At 39.0% G+C, this 17708-nt stretch overlaps 3 protein-coding genes across 7 annotated transcripts; 2 read left to right on the top strand and 1 right to left on the bottom strand.

Moving 5' to 3' along the window:
- Positions 1–537: 537 nt before the first annotated feature.
- Positions 538–2412, top strand: ier3ip1 (immediate early response 3 interacting protein 1). Its single transcript, XM_073478508.1, has 3 exons — positions 538–628; positions 1026–1127; positions 1560–2412. Exons 1-3 carry the CDS (start codon positions 538–540, stop codon positions 1613–1615), a joined length of 249 nt encoding a protein of 82 aa, XP_073334609.1. The 3' UTR covers positions 1616–2412.
- Positions 2413–4056: 1644 nt separating this feature from the next.
- On the top strand, positions 4057–9620 carry hdhd2 (haloacid dehalogenase-like hydrolase domain containing 2). 3 transcript variants are annotated; one of them, XM_073478506.1, is made up of 9 exons: positions 4057–4129; positions 6453–6562; positions 6682–6784; positions 7074–7179; positions 7672–7756; positions 8047–8212; positions 8360–8410; positions 9055–9118; positions 9252–9620. In XM_073478506.1, the coding sequence occupies exons 2-9, from the start codon at positions 6462–6464 to the stop codon at positions 9353–9355; spliced, it is 780 nt and encodes a 259-aa protein (XP_073334607.1). In that variant the 5' UTR covers positions 4057–4129; positions 6453–6461; the 3' UTR covers positions 9356–9620. The 3 variants fall into 3 exon arrangements, with proteins under 3 accessions (XP_073334607.1, XP_073334606.1, XP_073334608.1); XM_073478505.1 differs by having other exon boundaries at positions 4107–4320; XM_073478507.1 differs by lacking the exon at positions 4057–4129 and adding an exon at positions 4158–4320 and having other exon boundaries at positions 6461–6562.
- katnal2 (katanin p60 subunit A-like 2) lies at positions 9018–16028 on the bottom strand. Of its 3 annotated transcripts, XM_073478503.1 has the most exons (17): positions 15935–16028; positions 15147–15217; positions 14644–14810; positions 14475–14517; positions 14215–14317; positions 14033–14131; positions 13786–13857; positions 13501–13578; positions 13027–13125; positions 12148–12211; positions 11910–12028; positions 11670–11761; positions 11234–11344; positions 10748–10910; positions 10332–10434; positions 10071–10226; positions 9018–9105 (listed from the first exon to the last, which is right to left on the bottom strand). In XM_073478503.1, exons 1-16 carry the CDS (start codon positions 15986–15988, stop codon positions 10087–10089), a joined length of 1578 nt encoding a protein of 525 aa, XP_073334604.1. In that variant the 5' UTR covers positions 15989–16028; the 3' UTR covers positions 9018–9105; positions 10071–10086. The 3 variants fall into 3 exon arrangements, with proteins under 3 accessions (XP_073334604.1, XP_073334602.1, XP_073334605.1); XM_073478501.1 differs by lacking the exon at positions 9018–9105 and having other exon boundaries at positions 9718–10226; XM_073478504.1 differs by lacking the exons at positions 9018–9105; positions 15935–16028 and adding an exon at positions 15376–15454 and having other exon boundaries at positions 9718–10226.
- Positions 16029–17708: the final 1680 nt, after the last annotated feature.

Below are 17708 nucleotides of genomic sequence, written 5' to 3'. Positions count from 1 at the left end.
AGGACAACTTATGAAGTCATAGGCTTACATGGTGGAAAGATAAATAATATAAAAACATATATATAGTACATACTTATGAAATAAAGAGACCTCACTAACAGCCGCACAGGTAAGGAAAAAAATATACATTTAGATCTGACGAGCATAATTATTTTGTGATTCTGATTATTGGTCAATATTCACTCAAAAAAGAGGCAAAAATGTGCTTTTTATATTATTTTATTTTTCAATATATGTTGACATTCTCTCCTTTTTATCTCTCCTTTTCCAGAAAGCTAACTTTATTTGTGGATATGAACCACAATGTGACCTGATTCCAGCACGAATAAATAATAATAATAATTATTATTATTATAAACATAGTAATAAAGATACATTTTATAAGATACATTTTTTTCATAAATTAAAATAAAAGTTTTTTTCTGTTGTACGACTTCCGCTGCCCCTTTACGGCATCTGCATCTCTGGGAGTGGTGGCCGAAGAAGAAGAAGGAGGAGGAGGTGGGAGGAGGAGACGAAGAAGAAGAAGTTGCCAGCATGGCGTTTACACTGTACTCTCTCATCCAGACTGCCATCCTCTGCACTAATGCAATCGCTGTGTTGCATGAGGAGAGGTTTCTCAGCAAAAGTAAGTACCCTGACATGTTTTATACGACGCACATTATACATTTTTAATGAAGTGACGCCGTATAGCAAGCTAACTGCAGCTAGCTAGGTGTGTAACGTCACTGCACTGTTAGCTGCCTGTTTACAACACTGAAAAGACTCATGTTGAGATCTTAAGGCAGAAAATTGAGGTTCGCTCATTAGAGTATATAGTAAGATTTGTTTTTACTGGAAGCTGCTTAAGGGAAAAGTAAAGGGAGAGCTACATGTTAAGGGGTTATAAATGCAAACATACAAACATATGCACTCATATGTTTCCCTCATCCTCTCACCAGTTGATACTACCTTTTTGTTTTGATATTTTTTGTGATAGACTTATTTATATTTTCCTCCTCCTGTCTCTTTCTCTTTGTCTCCAGTCGGCTGGGGTGTTGACCAGGGAGTTGGGGGTTTTGGGGATGATCCAGGAGTCAAAGCCCAGATCCTCAATCTCATCCGCTCAGTCCGGACTGTCATGAGAGGTAAGAAGGCTAGTTTCCTCGTGTCCTTGAGGAAAAACATTACATTTAATCGCTGAAATAAACAGTGTTGAGTGAGTGTCATATTTAGTAGGACTGGGTATGGTTCTGTCACTGATGCCAATGAATAAAGGAGTTTTTGGTACAAAAAACAGAACTATTCAACAAAATAAAACACAATTATCACTTGCATCAGTTTATAATATTGTCTTAACATAAGACAGCCGCATAAGAACTTTTTCATTAAAAAAAATACAGTATAAAATCAACTTTATCAGGAAATATTTAATCAGAGAATACCTGAACTCACCAGACTTTTGGTTCTTGGTTCTTTGTGCCACAGATGCATTTTGCGTACTACCCTTACTACCGTAATATTAAAAACTTGAGGATTTGCAATTGACTTTGTGTTTCTTTCCTTTCTTGTTTCCACAGTGCCTTTAATAATAGTGAATTCAGCCTGCATTGCCCTGTTATTACTGTTTGGTTGACAGTGGCACACCAAGCGCCAACATGAAGCCGGAGGACCAGACATGTGCCAAAGAACAAACACACACTCACACTTAAATATGTGTCATTCAGAGACTCCTTCCTTTGCCAAGTCATCAGGAGGGTGAAAAAGTTTCCCAGAGAGCTGGCATGGGAATAGAAAACCATAGCCAAAGAGAAGAAGAATTGATCCATCACCTGCATGAAAATATGGCTGGTGTGGACACCAAAAGGATGAAATGGAAATTGTCTTTAAGTTTTAATGTCACCCTAGATGAAGATTCGCTTACAATCTAAAACTTTTGAGTGTTCGTCCTCACTTTCATGATATGTTATCATCATGAATGGAATTTTCCATGTGTTTTATCATGGTGTTACAAATGAGAAACTTGTTAGAGATGTTTTGTCAGCAGTCTGGGTGAGCAGTATCTAACTATTTATTAAGTGTTGTTACATTTCTATCCAGGGCTATATATAGCCCTTTTTTTTCTTTTCTTAGCTTGATGAAAGTTAAACAAAATGTTCTTTTTATGGCTTCCTCCAATTTGTTTTTTAGTCCAGTATTGTGTACTTTCCTGGCCTGATGTAAAAGGGTTTAGTCTTCTTACCAATTCTGAACTTGAATCCTGTTAACTGAACATTATTTAAGGCTGTATACACCTGGGACATGAGTCTGGATTTGTGCTTATGGTGTGTACTGTTTACACATCAATACCCTCTAAATGCCACAAACATGATTGGGAAGATATTGAGTTTTATTTTGGCTTGAAATAAACATCTTAATTCATTTTCATGAAAACTCTTTCTTTTGTTTTAGTGTATTTATGAGTGTGGGGAGGTTATGGATCAATATGTTTAGTTTGAGCAATTCTTTTTTCACCGGCCTCATTTTCCCAATCAAATCTACAAGTTAAAGCTTTGTTGTATTTGTAGCAGACCAGCAGTTAAGCCACTTTTTTGGGAATTTCCAAGCTTTCATGGGATTGCAATTCACAGCAGTTCTTTAACTTGGCTAAGTAACTACTTTTACTATGATGTTCCAGTATCCTCAACTTTTACCCTGTGTAAATGTGGACTGTTTGCCCATCCATCTCTGCTCCACTTCATCAATAATCCCCATATGTTGAGAATTATCTAAGCTCCACAAACATTTTTATTAACACTACTATCATTTCGATTCTAAATACAAGGGAGGGAGGGAGGGAGCGAGAGGGGGGATCTGCTGGAATTAGAAGCATATGTTTATCAGGGAGATTTGCACATTAAAGCCACTTTGATCTGTGATTAGTCCGAGTTTAGCTGTGCGTTCACAGGAAAATCTGTAAGCGATCACAGGCGACTACATGAATATGTATCTGCACTTCACAGGTCAGGATGTGTGGTGTTTGTGTGTCTGTGCTCTCAATAATAAATCATAAGAGTGGTGTTTTGAAAGGTATTTTTTCATTCCTGTTCATTTTAAATGAATTCTTTGTGGAAATGTATTTAAAAAGTAGACATCAAATCTGTATATAAAAATATATATAAAAAGTTATGCCTAATGGACTTCACACCCTGAAAGTGACTAACAGAACAATAGAGATAAATAATATCCCTACAAGTTGGAATTTAGAATTTATACTGAAATCGGAAAAAAAAAATCACTTTCAGTGTATTTTAATGTTATTTACTAACACAAAATGTGAAAAGATGATGAGCAGTAAGGGAATTTCAACTCCAAATGAATTATCTCATCACAACAAATAAAAATACGGAGTAGACATGTTGAATTTCAATAACATTAGTTGATTTTTTCAAAAAATTCACACAAAAAGAGAAAACCATAAAATCACAACCAAAACATTCCCTCAAAAACAAGTATTTTAATAAAAAGGATTTTAAAGAGACGGTACTGATTTAAGATATTTTGTCTGGACAAACACATTAAAAGTGTGAGATTAGTTCTCCAACATCATGTTTTTCACAGTTATGAGCAGCACAACATTTAAACATACATGAAAAATAAAAACAACACTGGGAAACTGTTGTTCACTATATCAAAAGAGGATTTGATCAGTCATGTCTGGCATCGTGCAGAGAGAGGGTTATTATCGTTTTGATAATACCTCCCACCATATTAAATCTATCTGAACGGCCTAAATGACCCACTAATGCCATACATCTGTTGGTTGTTAGTGCGATGGGATGCATATGTTTTTTTTTATTATTCTAATGAGTGATTAAGTGGTTAGGGATAACCCTCTTATCTGATTATAACGTATAAGTTGGAAATGAAATAACAGTGAAGAAGAGAGAGAGTAATATCAGAATGAGAGTGATATTAAAAAATGTTTTCCAAAAACGGGGGAGTAAAAAACAAAAAAACAAAAAACCTAAAACTGGATTTAAAAGAGGGTAGACGCAGTTGTGACGCTTGAGCTGCGGGGGCAGCACTGAGCTCAATAAGGCTGAAACACACGTTTAACCAACGAAGAAGAAGCGTCAACAGGAAGCAGGAGCAGCTGCTGTTGCTAAAGGTTAGCGTGGTTAGCAGTGCAGCTTACTGACATCCCAAACTTATATATTTTATTCAGTTACTGAGCAGTTTTGCCGATTAAAACCACAACATTTTGTGTCCGCAGAGGAGTCGCTTAATGTGCATAAATGAAAAGTTTTAGCTACCAGCTAAAAAAGCTGCTACTTTAGCTTATATCATCATCCAATGCAGGTAAAACATTGATAATGATAAAGAAGGTGTGTTTTTTAAGACTGAAACATGATGGCGTTTCAATGTTTTAAGCTATACATGTATTAGCTTTTGACAAGTATTATAAGTAATCTCACCGTAATGTGTTTGAGAGGTGCCAGTTTGTAAATATCACAACAGTTAAGAATGTTGTTGATTAAATGTGCAAATTTCAGTGATGTGAACATAAAATCACCATCGAGAGACACAGAAGCACCACAAGAATATCACAGTATGTCCAACTGTCTAGTTAACATGTAGGCAAAACTTAAAACATAAAAGTAACAAGACTGTCAATTGATTACAATATATTGATGAGTGTTAGAGCTAGAATGGAAAGCCTGTAAAGAAATATTACAGTGATATTGAAATAAGGTAGTGATACTCAACAGGAGATGAAAACTGTGACGTACACAGTTGTTACAATTGAGATGAGAAGCAAATGAATGAATGAAGCACCAGGATAGAAATATATAAACATTTTGAATATATAAACAATACCATAATTATAATGTTGTGCTGCAGGTGATAGTGACGCTGTCAAAGGTGTAGAAACAGAACAACAAACAACAAAAACCGTATACTCCTATATTTAATGTAATCCTAATTTACTTCTAATATGTATTCTTAAAAAAAAAACCACCACCCACCAACAAAATAAATCCATTATCTTTACCAGGCTTGGGCAGATATTAGACATTATCGAATATGGTGATATTAGCCGTTATAGGCGATATTTTTCACTATATCCAACAGCTTTGTGATTCTTCATCAGAGAGGAACTGCTCAGACTGTGTTTTAATTTATCATAATGTTATGTCTCACCTGGCAGGGAGACTAGCTGCACTTGATATTATACTATTACACTTACTATATATCTAATGTAAACGTTCCTATTTAATATTACTTTGTTTGTTTGTTTGTGGCAGTCCTTTATTTATTCATATGACTAATCAACATAAAATAAAAATAAATTAAAGTACTACAACTATATATTGTAAGAAACTATTATAAACTACTATGACTATTGTAACTGGCAGTGTTGGAACAAGGCCATTGTTAATGTTTCTGATTACACCTGTCCTCATGCTTCTACCACAATTATGTTTGCTGTGAGAAGGCCTGTAACCTAAGACACTGACAGGAATAAAATTCTTCAATTGTTTTCCCTTATTGTCTGCCTGACGATTCAATGAATGGACCTGCATAAACACTTGCTAGTCATTGATAATGGTTAAAGTTCACAAAGTCATGTAGAAAACTCAATACATAGGTGAGAGTTAGAGAATCATGAAGCTTGTTCAGTTACAGCCTCAATTTCCCTTAAACGCCCACGCCACACACACACAGAAAAATAGGCTTATTCTCAGCTTGGCACTTTCCTCTCTCCACCGTTTCCTGTTATTAGTTGGGCTAAATACAAATAATAGACACATGATCTACGAGCTGTGTGTGTGTGTGTGTTTAAGCTATTTTGGATGGCATTAAGAGCATTAATTGTACTCTCGTATTGATAACTACATGACAGAAATCCAAGCATGTCTAAATAATGGGGGATCACACAGTGAAAGAGCAGTAAAATACAATCCCAAAATCTGTATTCTAGGCAGGAAGTCATAAATTCTGGGTACAAACTGGTCAATAATCCTCTCAGTTTGGTCCTGATGCAGGTTTGAACAACGCAGTAATCTGATAAATTCTACCGACATGAATTATGATTATGAAGGTATAATCTTTAAAATAATACATTATTAAGGCAGAATAATCTTTTTTAAACTGACTAAAGCTCCATTTACAGCGGACCTTGGTTATATTTGGCTGTTTAAAAAATCAGAATCAGAGACTGAACTCCAAGCAGCTCTTATCTAACAGCAATGCTCAGTGGGTGCAGGTTTTGAAGAAGACTGAAACCTGTTGAAAAATGGCCTCTATTGATTATATGGCTGTTTTATGTTCATTCAAATTAAGTGAAAGTAGAAAGCCAAAGGGCAATGAGGGGTATTAATGCTGCTTTTAGTGCATTTCTATATAAACAAAATAGCCACTGAATCTCTACCAGCAGCAAAACATATTCAGGACCTCAGCTCACGTTCACCATCCGTCCTCCTCTGCAGGTCTCCAGCATGGCGGGCAGACGGGCTCTAAAGGCCGTGCTCATCGACCTCAGTGGAACTCTACATATAGAAGACTCAGCGGTACCCGGGGCGCAGGACGCCCTAAACAGGTAAGAAAACAGCCCACGCACTTTCTAGGATTATTGCATTATTCATTTCATTATTCTAGATTAATATGGATTCTGAACGTGCCTTTAACTGCAAGATGTTTATGCTTTGGTGCTGTCAGGTTACGGCAGGCGTCTGTAGCTGTGAAGTTTGTGACCAACACAACAAAGGAGAGCAAGAGGAACCTACTGGAACGACTCCAGCGTCTCAACTTCAACCTCCAGGTAAAAACATCTGGGGACATATTTCATTTAGTGGAGATGCTTTCACTGTGAGTTTGAAAAAATTTAAAATAAAATACGAAAAAGGAAACAGGTGTGCTGCTTCTGCACTGAAGTTCAGTTTGATGCTCTGCCTTAAACAGAGAATCACATCATGTAATCTGTGAATTCACCTAAAAGTCAGCACATAAAATGTTGTTGTTGCTTTGTTTTTTCTGTTGCTTGTGTTTGACTTTCGCACTGTTGCCTCTTTTCCTGCCTTTGTTTTTGAAAATGAATGTTCCCTCTGCAGGAAAAAGAGATTTTCACTTCACTGAGTGCAGCGAGGAGTTTGTTAGAGCAGAAACAACACAGGCCGCTGCTGCTGGTGGAGGACAGCGCACTGGAAGACTTCGCTGGTAGGGAGCTGTGTGTGTATGTCGGAGAGAAGGAAAGAGAGAGAGAGAGACCTTGCTTCAGCTGTTCATTAGTTTTTATTTATTTTTTCATTTTTATTTCTTTGAAACTCATTCATTTCAGCAATCAAATCAAACAACCTGAAAATGAAAAGTCACTGTAGATATTTTTAATTATTGCTCATCACTCAGTATTTTTCAGTGGCTAACCTTATAAACACATATACATATACAAAAGCCACCTTATTTATTGTTGCCTTTCAGAATAATCAATGTACTATGATATACATATAATATGATATAATTTATCAATTAGTAGTATCTGTCAATCTGTAGTTTGTATCTGTCAAAAATGACCAATGGCCAATTAATGAGAGCCCATAATGTTTACTTATTATGACCAACATTAGAAGTCCCAAACTAATCAATTTAACACAATGTGTAACAAAGGAATACTGTTTGCATTTCTGTCCCTTCTGTATATGATATCTCCAGGTATTGACACATCAGAGCCAAATGCTGTCGTCGTTGGACTCGCTCCTGATCACTTCAACTACCAAACACTCAACAAGGCTTTCAGGTGGTGAACTCATTGATCAGACACATTCTTCAGTCAGTCACAGAGTATTTGAATTCCAGTTATTTAAAGATGTTTTCCTGATAGGTTAGATGATTGGGATAATTTGCCTTTACTGTTTTTTCCTACTCTGCTTTTATTTTCTTGAAAAAGATGGATCAACTTTAATAATCTGCCTTCTGAACAGATACAATTGCAGAATCATTGACTCTACAGTTCTTTTCCTTCTTTTTTCTGATGATCGTTTTTTATAAATGCAATGCAGCCTGTCAATCATGTATACTTGTCCCCAGAATGATTCTGGATGGAGCTCCTCTCATCGCCATCCACAAGGCTCGGTACTACAAACGTAAGGATGGTTTGGCCCTCGGCCCCGGGCCCTTTGTGACGGGACTTGAATATGCTACAGACCGTAAAGCTACTGTGGTGGGGAAGCCAGAGAAGACGTTTTTCACACAGGTTAGAAATTGATTTTTCAAGAAAATAAAAGAGGCTTTCATATTTATCACAAACATTTAAAATATGTTGTTACCTGACCAACAGAAGAGTTTACCTCTTTCAGATTTTGAGGCCTTATATTTTCTTTTGGTTGTTTCCCTCAAACAGGCTCTGTCTGATTTAGGATGTAGCCCAAATGAAGCGGTCATGATAGGAGATGTAAGTATATCGTCAGTTGTGATTCAATAAGCAAGTTAATAAAGTTAATTTTCAACATTTGGTGCAAACACATTTCAGTAAACAATGCATGGAGAGGGTAGGCTGTTAGAAAATCAAACCTGAGTCTGTTACCATATACAAATCATTCATTTTCTTGACCGCTTTATCCGTGAGGGTCGCGGGGATGTTACCGCTTTATCCCCCCTTTCGGGGGGATGCGGGGGTTACTGGGGCCAAATCCAGTGTTCATATGGGCGGAGGCCAGGGTATATCCCTGGACGAGTCGCCAGCTCATTGCAGGGCCAGGTCTGATGGCAGAGGCTGCCACACAAGGTGCCAACTGCGCGTCAGGAGCAATTTTTGGGGTTCAGTTGCTCAAGGATGCTTCGGCATGTGGCTCAGTTCCGCCCAGGGGAGCCGGGGTTCAAACCCGACCTTCTGGTCGCTGGTCACCTGCTCTACCCACTGAGCCACAGCCGCCCCATATACAAATTTATTTTAAAATATACAATGTTCAATTTGAATGATGAATTTGTTCAATATATACATTCATTTTCACTATTTGCTAAAATAAACTTAGTCAGCTTTAGAAAATTTGAACCCCAAAGGAAAATAAAAGTTCTTCTGTTGCTGTTTTTCCACAGGACGCCAGAGACGATGTGGGTGGGGCTCAGAACGCAGGAATGTTGGGGATTCTGGTCAAAACAGGTATGACAAAAAACAGAAATCTCCATCTTCATCTTCTCCTATAATGTCCTCATTATATCTTATGTATCAGTGTTTTTTTTTCTATGTTTTTTTCTTATCTCTTGGCTTCCCCTTCTCTCCTGTCATCGCTCAGGTAAATACAGAGAAGGAGATGAGAATAAAATCAACCCCGTTCCCCACCTGACATGTGACAGTTTCCCAGACGCTGTCGAACACATCCTGAAGAATCTGCTATAAGCTAGTGAAGACAGAATCTGTCATTTACACATGAAAACATTCTCACCTCCAGTTATCACTGTTAAAGACTGTTGGCCTTTAAATAACTTTCTTTCCTCCAGTGTTGAGGAGGAACAACCCTGTCTGATTAAGGAAAAATAACCGTCCTATAATGTTAAAACTAAAAGTGAACCATACATTTCAGAAGTGCCCACTGCCTGTTGCCGCTAATACACGTTTTGTCATTATTGCCCAATGTACAAGTCCAAATAAAAAATATTATTGACTATTGTTTATTTCATTGTGCTTATGATCTTTGTACACATAAACAAAATGAAGAAAGACTGCATAAAAAAACAGTAGTACTGGCTCAGAATAACGGATTTCAGGTTGTTCAGATTTTTTGTATTTCCACATTTATTTACATTTATTTATACATTTATTTATTTCAGTGTCTTGCTTTCCCTTTTCAGTATTTTACTTTGTCTTTTTCTTGTTTCCTCTCAGAAGACAAACTTAAAAACTAATTTGACAGGCAAAAACGATTAAATAAAAATGTGCAGTATGAAATCATTGACTGATGTCAAATATTCCACCATGAGTTATATCAAAGAGGCACACAGAGTGCCTTAATTTCATTTAATTATTTTGCTAAACTAAAGTTATTACACAGGCAATGTCTTTGTAAGATGATGTTTAAATGTCAGGGTGTGTAATGTGTGACAAAAATATGGACCTTTAAAATAAGTTATTCAGACAGACTCGTACTCTCTCTCCCAGGCTGCGTATCTGTCCATCAGGTTTCGGGCCGAGGGTTTGGTGTGTGCGATGACGTCCAGGAAGTCAGCTGTTGTCACAGTTTCCAGCTGGATGGCAGGCATGTCAGAATCTCCTGTGAAGGAGAATCCCAGTGAGGCTACAGTGTTTTATCAGGGACACTTGACAGAAATACGGCTGTTAATGGCAATCTTATTGTTGTAGGTCGTTGAACCACTACCTTCCTGATGTGACTCAAGAGCATCGAAGATCTTGCGGACTGGTCTCATGGCGGCTTCCTTACACACCAGTCTGATATCAGAGCCAGAGTAACCCTCCATCCCCTGACACACACACACACACACACACACACACACACACACACACACACACACACACACACACACACAAACAGGCAGTGATGGGCACTGTGTTGTGATTGTATTGTATATTCTCTCATCTCAGTCGTAACAGACATACATGATAGTTTACAGGAGTAAACACGTTTTTTCCAGACAAAAGTTTTTTTTAATTTTAATCCAAACATGGCAATTATAAATATCAGAATAAATTAATAATAATAACAACAAGGGGAAGAAAACGCGAAACAGATAAAGGTTAATATACACTTAATAAATTGTTTTAACTGTAACACACCTTCGCCAGAGTTTCATAGTCCAGCTCAGTCCGTAGCTCCACCCCTCCCGTGGAGCTAAGAGGAGGTAGCCAATGAGAGATCATGGCTTGGCGAGCAGGCGTAGAGGGAAGACTAACGAGAATCCTTTTCTCTAACCTCCTCAGCATGGCATGGTCCAGTTCCCTGAGAGGAGAGCAGGAACAGTTACACAGCTGTAGAAAACAGTTTGCTTCTTGTCCAAATATCCTGAATTACCCATAATTTTCTACTGTACGTACAAATTGTTGTTCAACTTGTTTATTCATCTATTTTTCATTTTAATTAGGATAAACATGCAGCAAGCGAAGAAAGTTGACTGGTGAGTATCATTCCTTATCATCAGATACCAAAGCTTTGGGTTGGGCCACCATAGTGTCAGTATTTGACGACTTGGAATGACAAAGATAAAATACTAATGACCCCTGAGGTTTGTATTTATGTGGTGTGTGTTTACGTTAAAGTGTTACCAAGGCAGGTTGGAAGCAGCCAGCACAAACACCAGGTCCTCTGATCTCGCCAGTCCGTCCATCTGAACCAGCAGCTCAGTCTTCATCCTGCGGCTCCCCTCGTGTTCTCCTCTGAAATAAGACATCGGTCTGCTGTTACATCAAAATTTATATTCACCACCGCATCAGGCATTCACTACTTACAAATGGTATCCATACTCAATATACATTAACTGTACAATTTAAATTTTGTATAAATGTCTGATGTTCAATTGTAAAAGAAAATACCGTTCCTGGGATTTCCACTTTACAGACATTCAGAGTTCTGTCTTACTTGAGGAAACCTTGGCAGGACACATAGCTGTTGGTGGCCAGGCACATTGGCTAATGCAGAAAGTGAACCTCTAACCTACAGCAGTGGGGAGTAACATTCCAACCACTTAGTGGTTGAGCTCACCCCATGCTGGTTCCTCTCTGGCTCATCACTGACTCCAGCTCATCCAGGAAGATGGTGGATGGGGCGTGGTACCTGGCCAGCTCAAACAGAACCTGCAAGCATAGAGATAGACAAGAGTCATACATATCCAAGCTACAAAACTCAAGGTAAAGCAGATGATGTGCGTAACATACAGTACGTAAACTCGTTTGTCCTATTTGTTGTATTTGATCTGTTGTGTGTGTTGAAGAATTAACCTACCCTGACCAGTTTCTCAGAGTCTCCTCTCCACTTGCTGACGATGCTGGAGGCTGAGATGTTGAAGAAGGTCGTCTTACACTCTGTAGCCACGGCCTTCGCCAGCAGTGTCTTTCCTGTGCCTGTGTGAATGTGAGTCAGATGGTCACAAGACGTGCATGTCAGGAAGAATTAAAAAAGTGAAATTATTTTCAAAAGACCATTGATTGAGTTTGCTTTCACTCAGCACCGGAGGTCTGACCTGGGGGACCATAGAGCAGCAAGCCTTTCCACGGAGACAGGATGCCTGTAAACAGCTGAGGGTACTGTAAAGAGAGAGAAGGAGTCAAATATATAAACTACAACAGCACACTGTAATTTTACAGCTGCAAACACATTCTTCCAGCAACAAAACATACATTACAATTCTCTGCAACCCAATCAGAAACTGAGCTGAGTGCAAACAAAACTGATTTTCGCTTGATTATAAAGTTGTCGGTGCTGCAAATACCACTTACTGCACAAATTAGTCTGAATTTTAGGTGGCAAACAGAGGCTGACTCCAATCACCAAACTGACCTTATACCCAAGAGAATATATAATAATGGAGACAGAAGTTGGGCATTCTGGGAAGGCGGAGGTGCGGTGTTATTCAATAAAACAGGCCAGCAGAATAGAGGACAGACACATCAGTCCTCATCTCCGTCTGTAAATGTCAAGAGGATGCAGACAACCTGATTTGTTGTCATCATATCCATGAGAGAGGTCCAGGTGATGATGATAGAAGTGTGTACAGTTTCCCAGTGTGTGTGTGTGTGTGTCCCTACTAATGTCTTTATGTGTCAGGTTTTGCTTGTATGTGCAATCTTTATATGCAGAATCGCAAAATTGTGTAAATATAGGATAATATATAAATTCTGCATGGTATAGCACGTGTATATGTTCCTTCCTCCCTGTCCATCTATCCATCTGTGTATGTGTGTGTTACCATATTATCCCAGATATAGATTTAATGTCAGCCTAACAGAATGGCCTGACCCCGCCACCCTCCTTCTCTTTAAGCCCTTTAAAGGAGATGTATTCAGAATCGAAGACGGGCGAGCGGAGCTGAAATACCAGCGTGCCCGGGCAGCGGCCGCACCTTAATGGGATAGACGACGGCCTCTTTGACTAATCGCTTGGCGTCCTCCAGGCCGATGATGTCCTCCCACCGCACATTTGGGCTGTGCAAATAGATGTCCTTTAGGGGGTGAACACACACACAAAGGCAGAGTGAGGGATGCATGTGGAGGCTGGAAATGGACGCACACACACACACATATCCTGGTGCGATTAGGCTTGTGTAAATAGGTGTCCTTTAGACTGAAACGTCAGATAAGGGAAACAGATAGAGCCTGGGCCTTCATTAATACAACGGATCAATTCATCCGCAACATAGCTCTTCGCTGCTCTCTAGTGGACACATTTGGTATCACATAAATCACTTAAAGCCTGTGTTCACATCCTATAGCCACAACTTGACATAAAACCAGCTCCTCTACATGTTTTATTTTGAGCATGTGTGCTTCTTGTTGGTCAGTGCTGGCAATATAGTATTTGAGTGTGTGTGAAGTACCCTGCTGATGATTGCAGCCAGATCTCTCATCTCACCACTCATTCCAGAAAAGCCGCTCAGAGGCTTCAGCAGCCGTTCCTGAAACACAGCATAGAGAATTAGCATTAGCAGTTTTACTATTGTTTGATCACTCATGCATTTTGTGTCATTCAAATGTCTTGAGAAATCAAAATAGGAACTAAAATTATATTTTTTCATGTTTTACAGACTGGATTAAACGCTCATTATGAGGATTTTTGCTATTTTCATTTCCTCAGTGTTGCTCAGAGGCATCGGTGTAATTACCATGTGGTCTGAGTCACTGCCAGCTCCTTTGACAGCGTCATGGATTGGACCTTTGCCATCACTCATCTGGCCCTTAGACAGGCAATACAACATTTTGACTCGTTTATGTTAAAAATGTATGTTACTGTTTGTAGAAAATCTTCACAAATGACAGGAAAATCTCATTTGGATGACAGGATTTTCTGGGAAAAACAAATAAAAAACAATCCCCTTCATCAATGAATACCAAAAAGAAATTCCCCAGTACCTTTCTGTTCATGGCTGCCTCCCCGCCTGCTCCATTTCTGATGGAGGAAACATTGAGAACAAACTCGGACAACTCTGGAAAAACTGAGGAGCCATTCTCCTGGAATATGAAGCACAGGCATCACGATGTTACAATAATCTCTATTTATTCTAGTTTTCTGATATTGGTTATTCTGTGTTTACATTTGTATGTGAGCTGGCCGCTGTCTTCTTGGCTCCATTTCCAGACTGTGGGCTCTGGGAAGGGTTGATTTTGGGGAGAGGCTTCACAGCTGAACCTGGACTCCTGACGCACAAAGACAGACACAGAGGAAATGATTTCTAGACTTTAAATTAGCTTTTTGATTTGTATGTTATTAATGTTGTGTATATGTAAGCATGTATGGACAGATTTTGACTATAACATCTTGAACATGAAATAAAAGTCAAGCTGTGAGACTCACCGTTTTACTCCACCACTTCTTGCAAATCTATTTTCAGCTTGACCTAAAAAAACAACAGAAAACATCAGTTAAATGCAACTGAGATTTAATGAGTACATCCCAATAATTCAGAGTTTAGCAGCATTTTTATCCCATTGAACGCGAGATATGATTTCAGTCATGACTTTACCTGGCCCTGCTGTTCTCCTGATGAGTTTGGGGTATTTCTGGAACTTGACATAGTGATAGCTCTCGTACTCCATCAACACCATCTCCAGGTCGATGTTGTCGCAAACCTCGAACCTCTTCACACCTCCATTAGTCTCCTGGTCCAAGGCCACCGCTGCAGCCACGTAGCTGGTGAACAGACACACGACACGAGAACTCATACACACGCATGGCGTTGGAAATGTCACAAAGCAACAAGGTCAACTATGTCTGCTGTCTTGCTCATTGAGCCCACGGAGTCCAACGTGATTTAGTTGAGATGTGTTTTGTTGATGAATTGCAGATAAAGCACAGACACTTGCACACAAATCACTTACATACCTGCTTCCTCAGTAACATGCATTATAGTAACTCCTTACATATAACTTAATTGCATTTTTTGTTCATTCACGTGGAATTTAGACATTTACCACCATACCACTGTTCATCAACCACACATTTCCTAGCACACATCTTCATACCGACCCTTGCCCCAGCAGGTGTTGGTATATGAGGATGAGGAGGCTCTTCCTCCTCGTCTCAGTTCTCAGCTCATCCTGTTGGGACAGCAACAAAGAACACTGAGACTCAGTAGCACATCAAACACAATGATGTCAACAGCAATCACTAAAAGTTTGGTTCAGTGAGTGTGTGATATTATCTGTGTTTTGATTGTAGGAGGAAAATGACCAAAAACAAGATCTTAAGGACTAACAAGTATCAGGCCTTTTTCACTTGAATTTACAGGAAAAGCACAGGTGAAAAAAAAACTTTCTTTAATGGCTATGTGTCCCTGTAAGTCATGACACAGGAAGACTTCATTAATTATATTATTAACACCTGTGTTTGACATGTGGAGAGCATCACAGTGGGGAGGACGGTGTGATGAGGAGAGACAGGCTGCCAGCAGAGGGCGACAAAACGCACCAGATGAGAACCAGCTGTGTCGGTATCTAGGCAACCAGCGAAAGCCGATTAATTGTGGCTCTGGATGGTTGCAAAGTTAGCCCGATTAGCTCAACTGCTAACTGCTTCACGGCGGTTTATCTGCTGTTTGCTGCAGGACATATGTATAATATATAATGACCCATCCCTGGACACATGTTACTTGTTTAATAGGACAGTCATTTTGGCTATAAGCAGAGGTAACGTTAGCCAACACGCCCCTCTCTCCCGAGGAGCATTGCTAGTTAGCTAAAAGTTGGTAGCTGACCAACAGTTGTCCGTCAAATCGCCTAGAAAACGCAAAAATACAAAACTCCTCACTCACTCACCGCCTCCCGGGCTTGATGGGCGATTTTCATTGATTGATATGAAAGCTCCATCATGATTGTGAAAAGTGTGTGAGCCTGTAAGTCTGTCAGTGTTGTGCTGTTCGTCTGTTCACCGTGTTTTTGTTTCGGGTCGTATGGTTTTCCCCTCGTGGGCTACCGTACATACAGCTGTAATTTTACTGTATTCTGTCCTGTGACTGCCTGTATGTGTCTGTCAATACAAACAATTAAAAACAAAAAATACAATATATATAATAATACTGTTAATAATGTCAATGCCACATTGTAGTACGCTTTTATTTATTAGCATTAAATAATTACATGACTTAAATAATAATAATAATAATTTAAAAGAAAGATTTCTAAATCCCTACAAAACTACAAAGCCCAACAAGTTCAAGAAATGAGCATGAGATTATTTGGGGTTGAAAGGTCTGGAAAAGAAGAGAAGCAAATTTTTTGGTCTAAGAAAGACTTGATGTGACAATTAATTAAAGCTGCTTAGTCTTAATTAAAAAATAAAAAAATGTATTTTTTCAGCAAATCAAAAATGTTTTCCATATAGAATATCACATACACAGCTTCAACACAAATGGTAATTACAGTTGAGATTAGTTTAGATTCAGTTTGAGTTACTAACAAATATTGCTGTTGTTGAAAAATTAAGCTTCAGTCTCATTCAGGGGTCATATATGTTGTTCCTACTAAATGATCTAAAAAGATTTAACTCAAAAAAATATCCTCTGATACTGAATGTGTCCACTGGGAGCAGTGAGGAGCTTTGCTGTGTCTAATTTGAAGCTATCTATTATTGAAGGCCCAGGTTTTATCTAGTTCCCTTATCTGATTTTTCATTCCAAAGGACACCTATTTATGCAAACCTAATCGCAGGAGGATGTGTGTATGTGTTTGTGTATGTGCATACACATATTGGTTTTCTACTAGTGTGGATATAAATCTTGTTTTGTATTATTTTGTATTGTTTGCATCCATTGTTTGCAATCGTTTATACTTGCATCCATAAGTCCAGTGTTTGTGTATGTTCACCTCTGGGTTGTAGGGACATCATTGGCCTGGAGGACGCCAAGCGATTAGTCAAAATGTCTGTCGTCTATCCCATTAAGGTGCGGCCGCTGCCCGGGCACGCTGGTATTTCAGCTCCGCTCGCCCGTCTTCGATTCTGAATACATCTCCTTTAAAAGCCTTAAAGAGAAGGAGGGTGGTGGGGTCAGGCCATTCTGTTAGGCTGACATTAAATCTATATCTGGGATAATATGGTAACAGACGCATACACAGATGGATAGATGGACAGGGGGGACAGAACATCAGAGTAGATACACACTAAAAGCCAAAACAGCACATGTGCAATGGTATGTGACATGTACAAAAGCATGCACATTCACACACTCACTTCTATACATGCACACACAAAAGCAGGCACAAGCAAACACAAACCCACCTAGAATACACACACTTCTATCATCATCACCTGGACCTCTCTCATGGATATGATGACAACAAATCAGGTTGTCTGCATCCTCTTGACATTTACAGACCGAGATGAGGACTGATGTGTCTGTTCTCTATTCGGTTGGCCTGTTTTATTGAATAACACCATCTGTTCACGCGGCATCTCTCCACCTATCGCAATCCCTGAACGATGGGGATAATGGTGAATAAGATAAGTTAAATCGTGTGTTTACACACACTACAGATTCCGAACTAGAAGAATGACAGGCAGATGAGGTTACCACCATTTATTTATCCTTTATTT

This window comes from Pagrus major, chromosome 12 (assembly GCF_040436345.1).
Source record: "Pagrus major chromosome 12, Pma_NU_1.0".
Taxonomy (NCBI): domain Eukaryota; kingdom Metazoa; phylum Chordata; class Actinopteri; order Spariformes; family Sparidae; genus Pagrus; species Pagrus major.
This window is presented reverse-complemented; position numbering and strand designations above follow the sequence as displayed.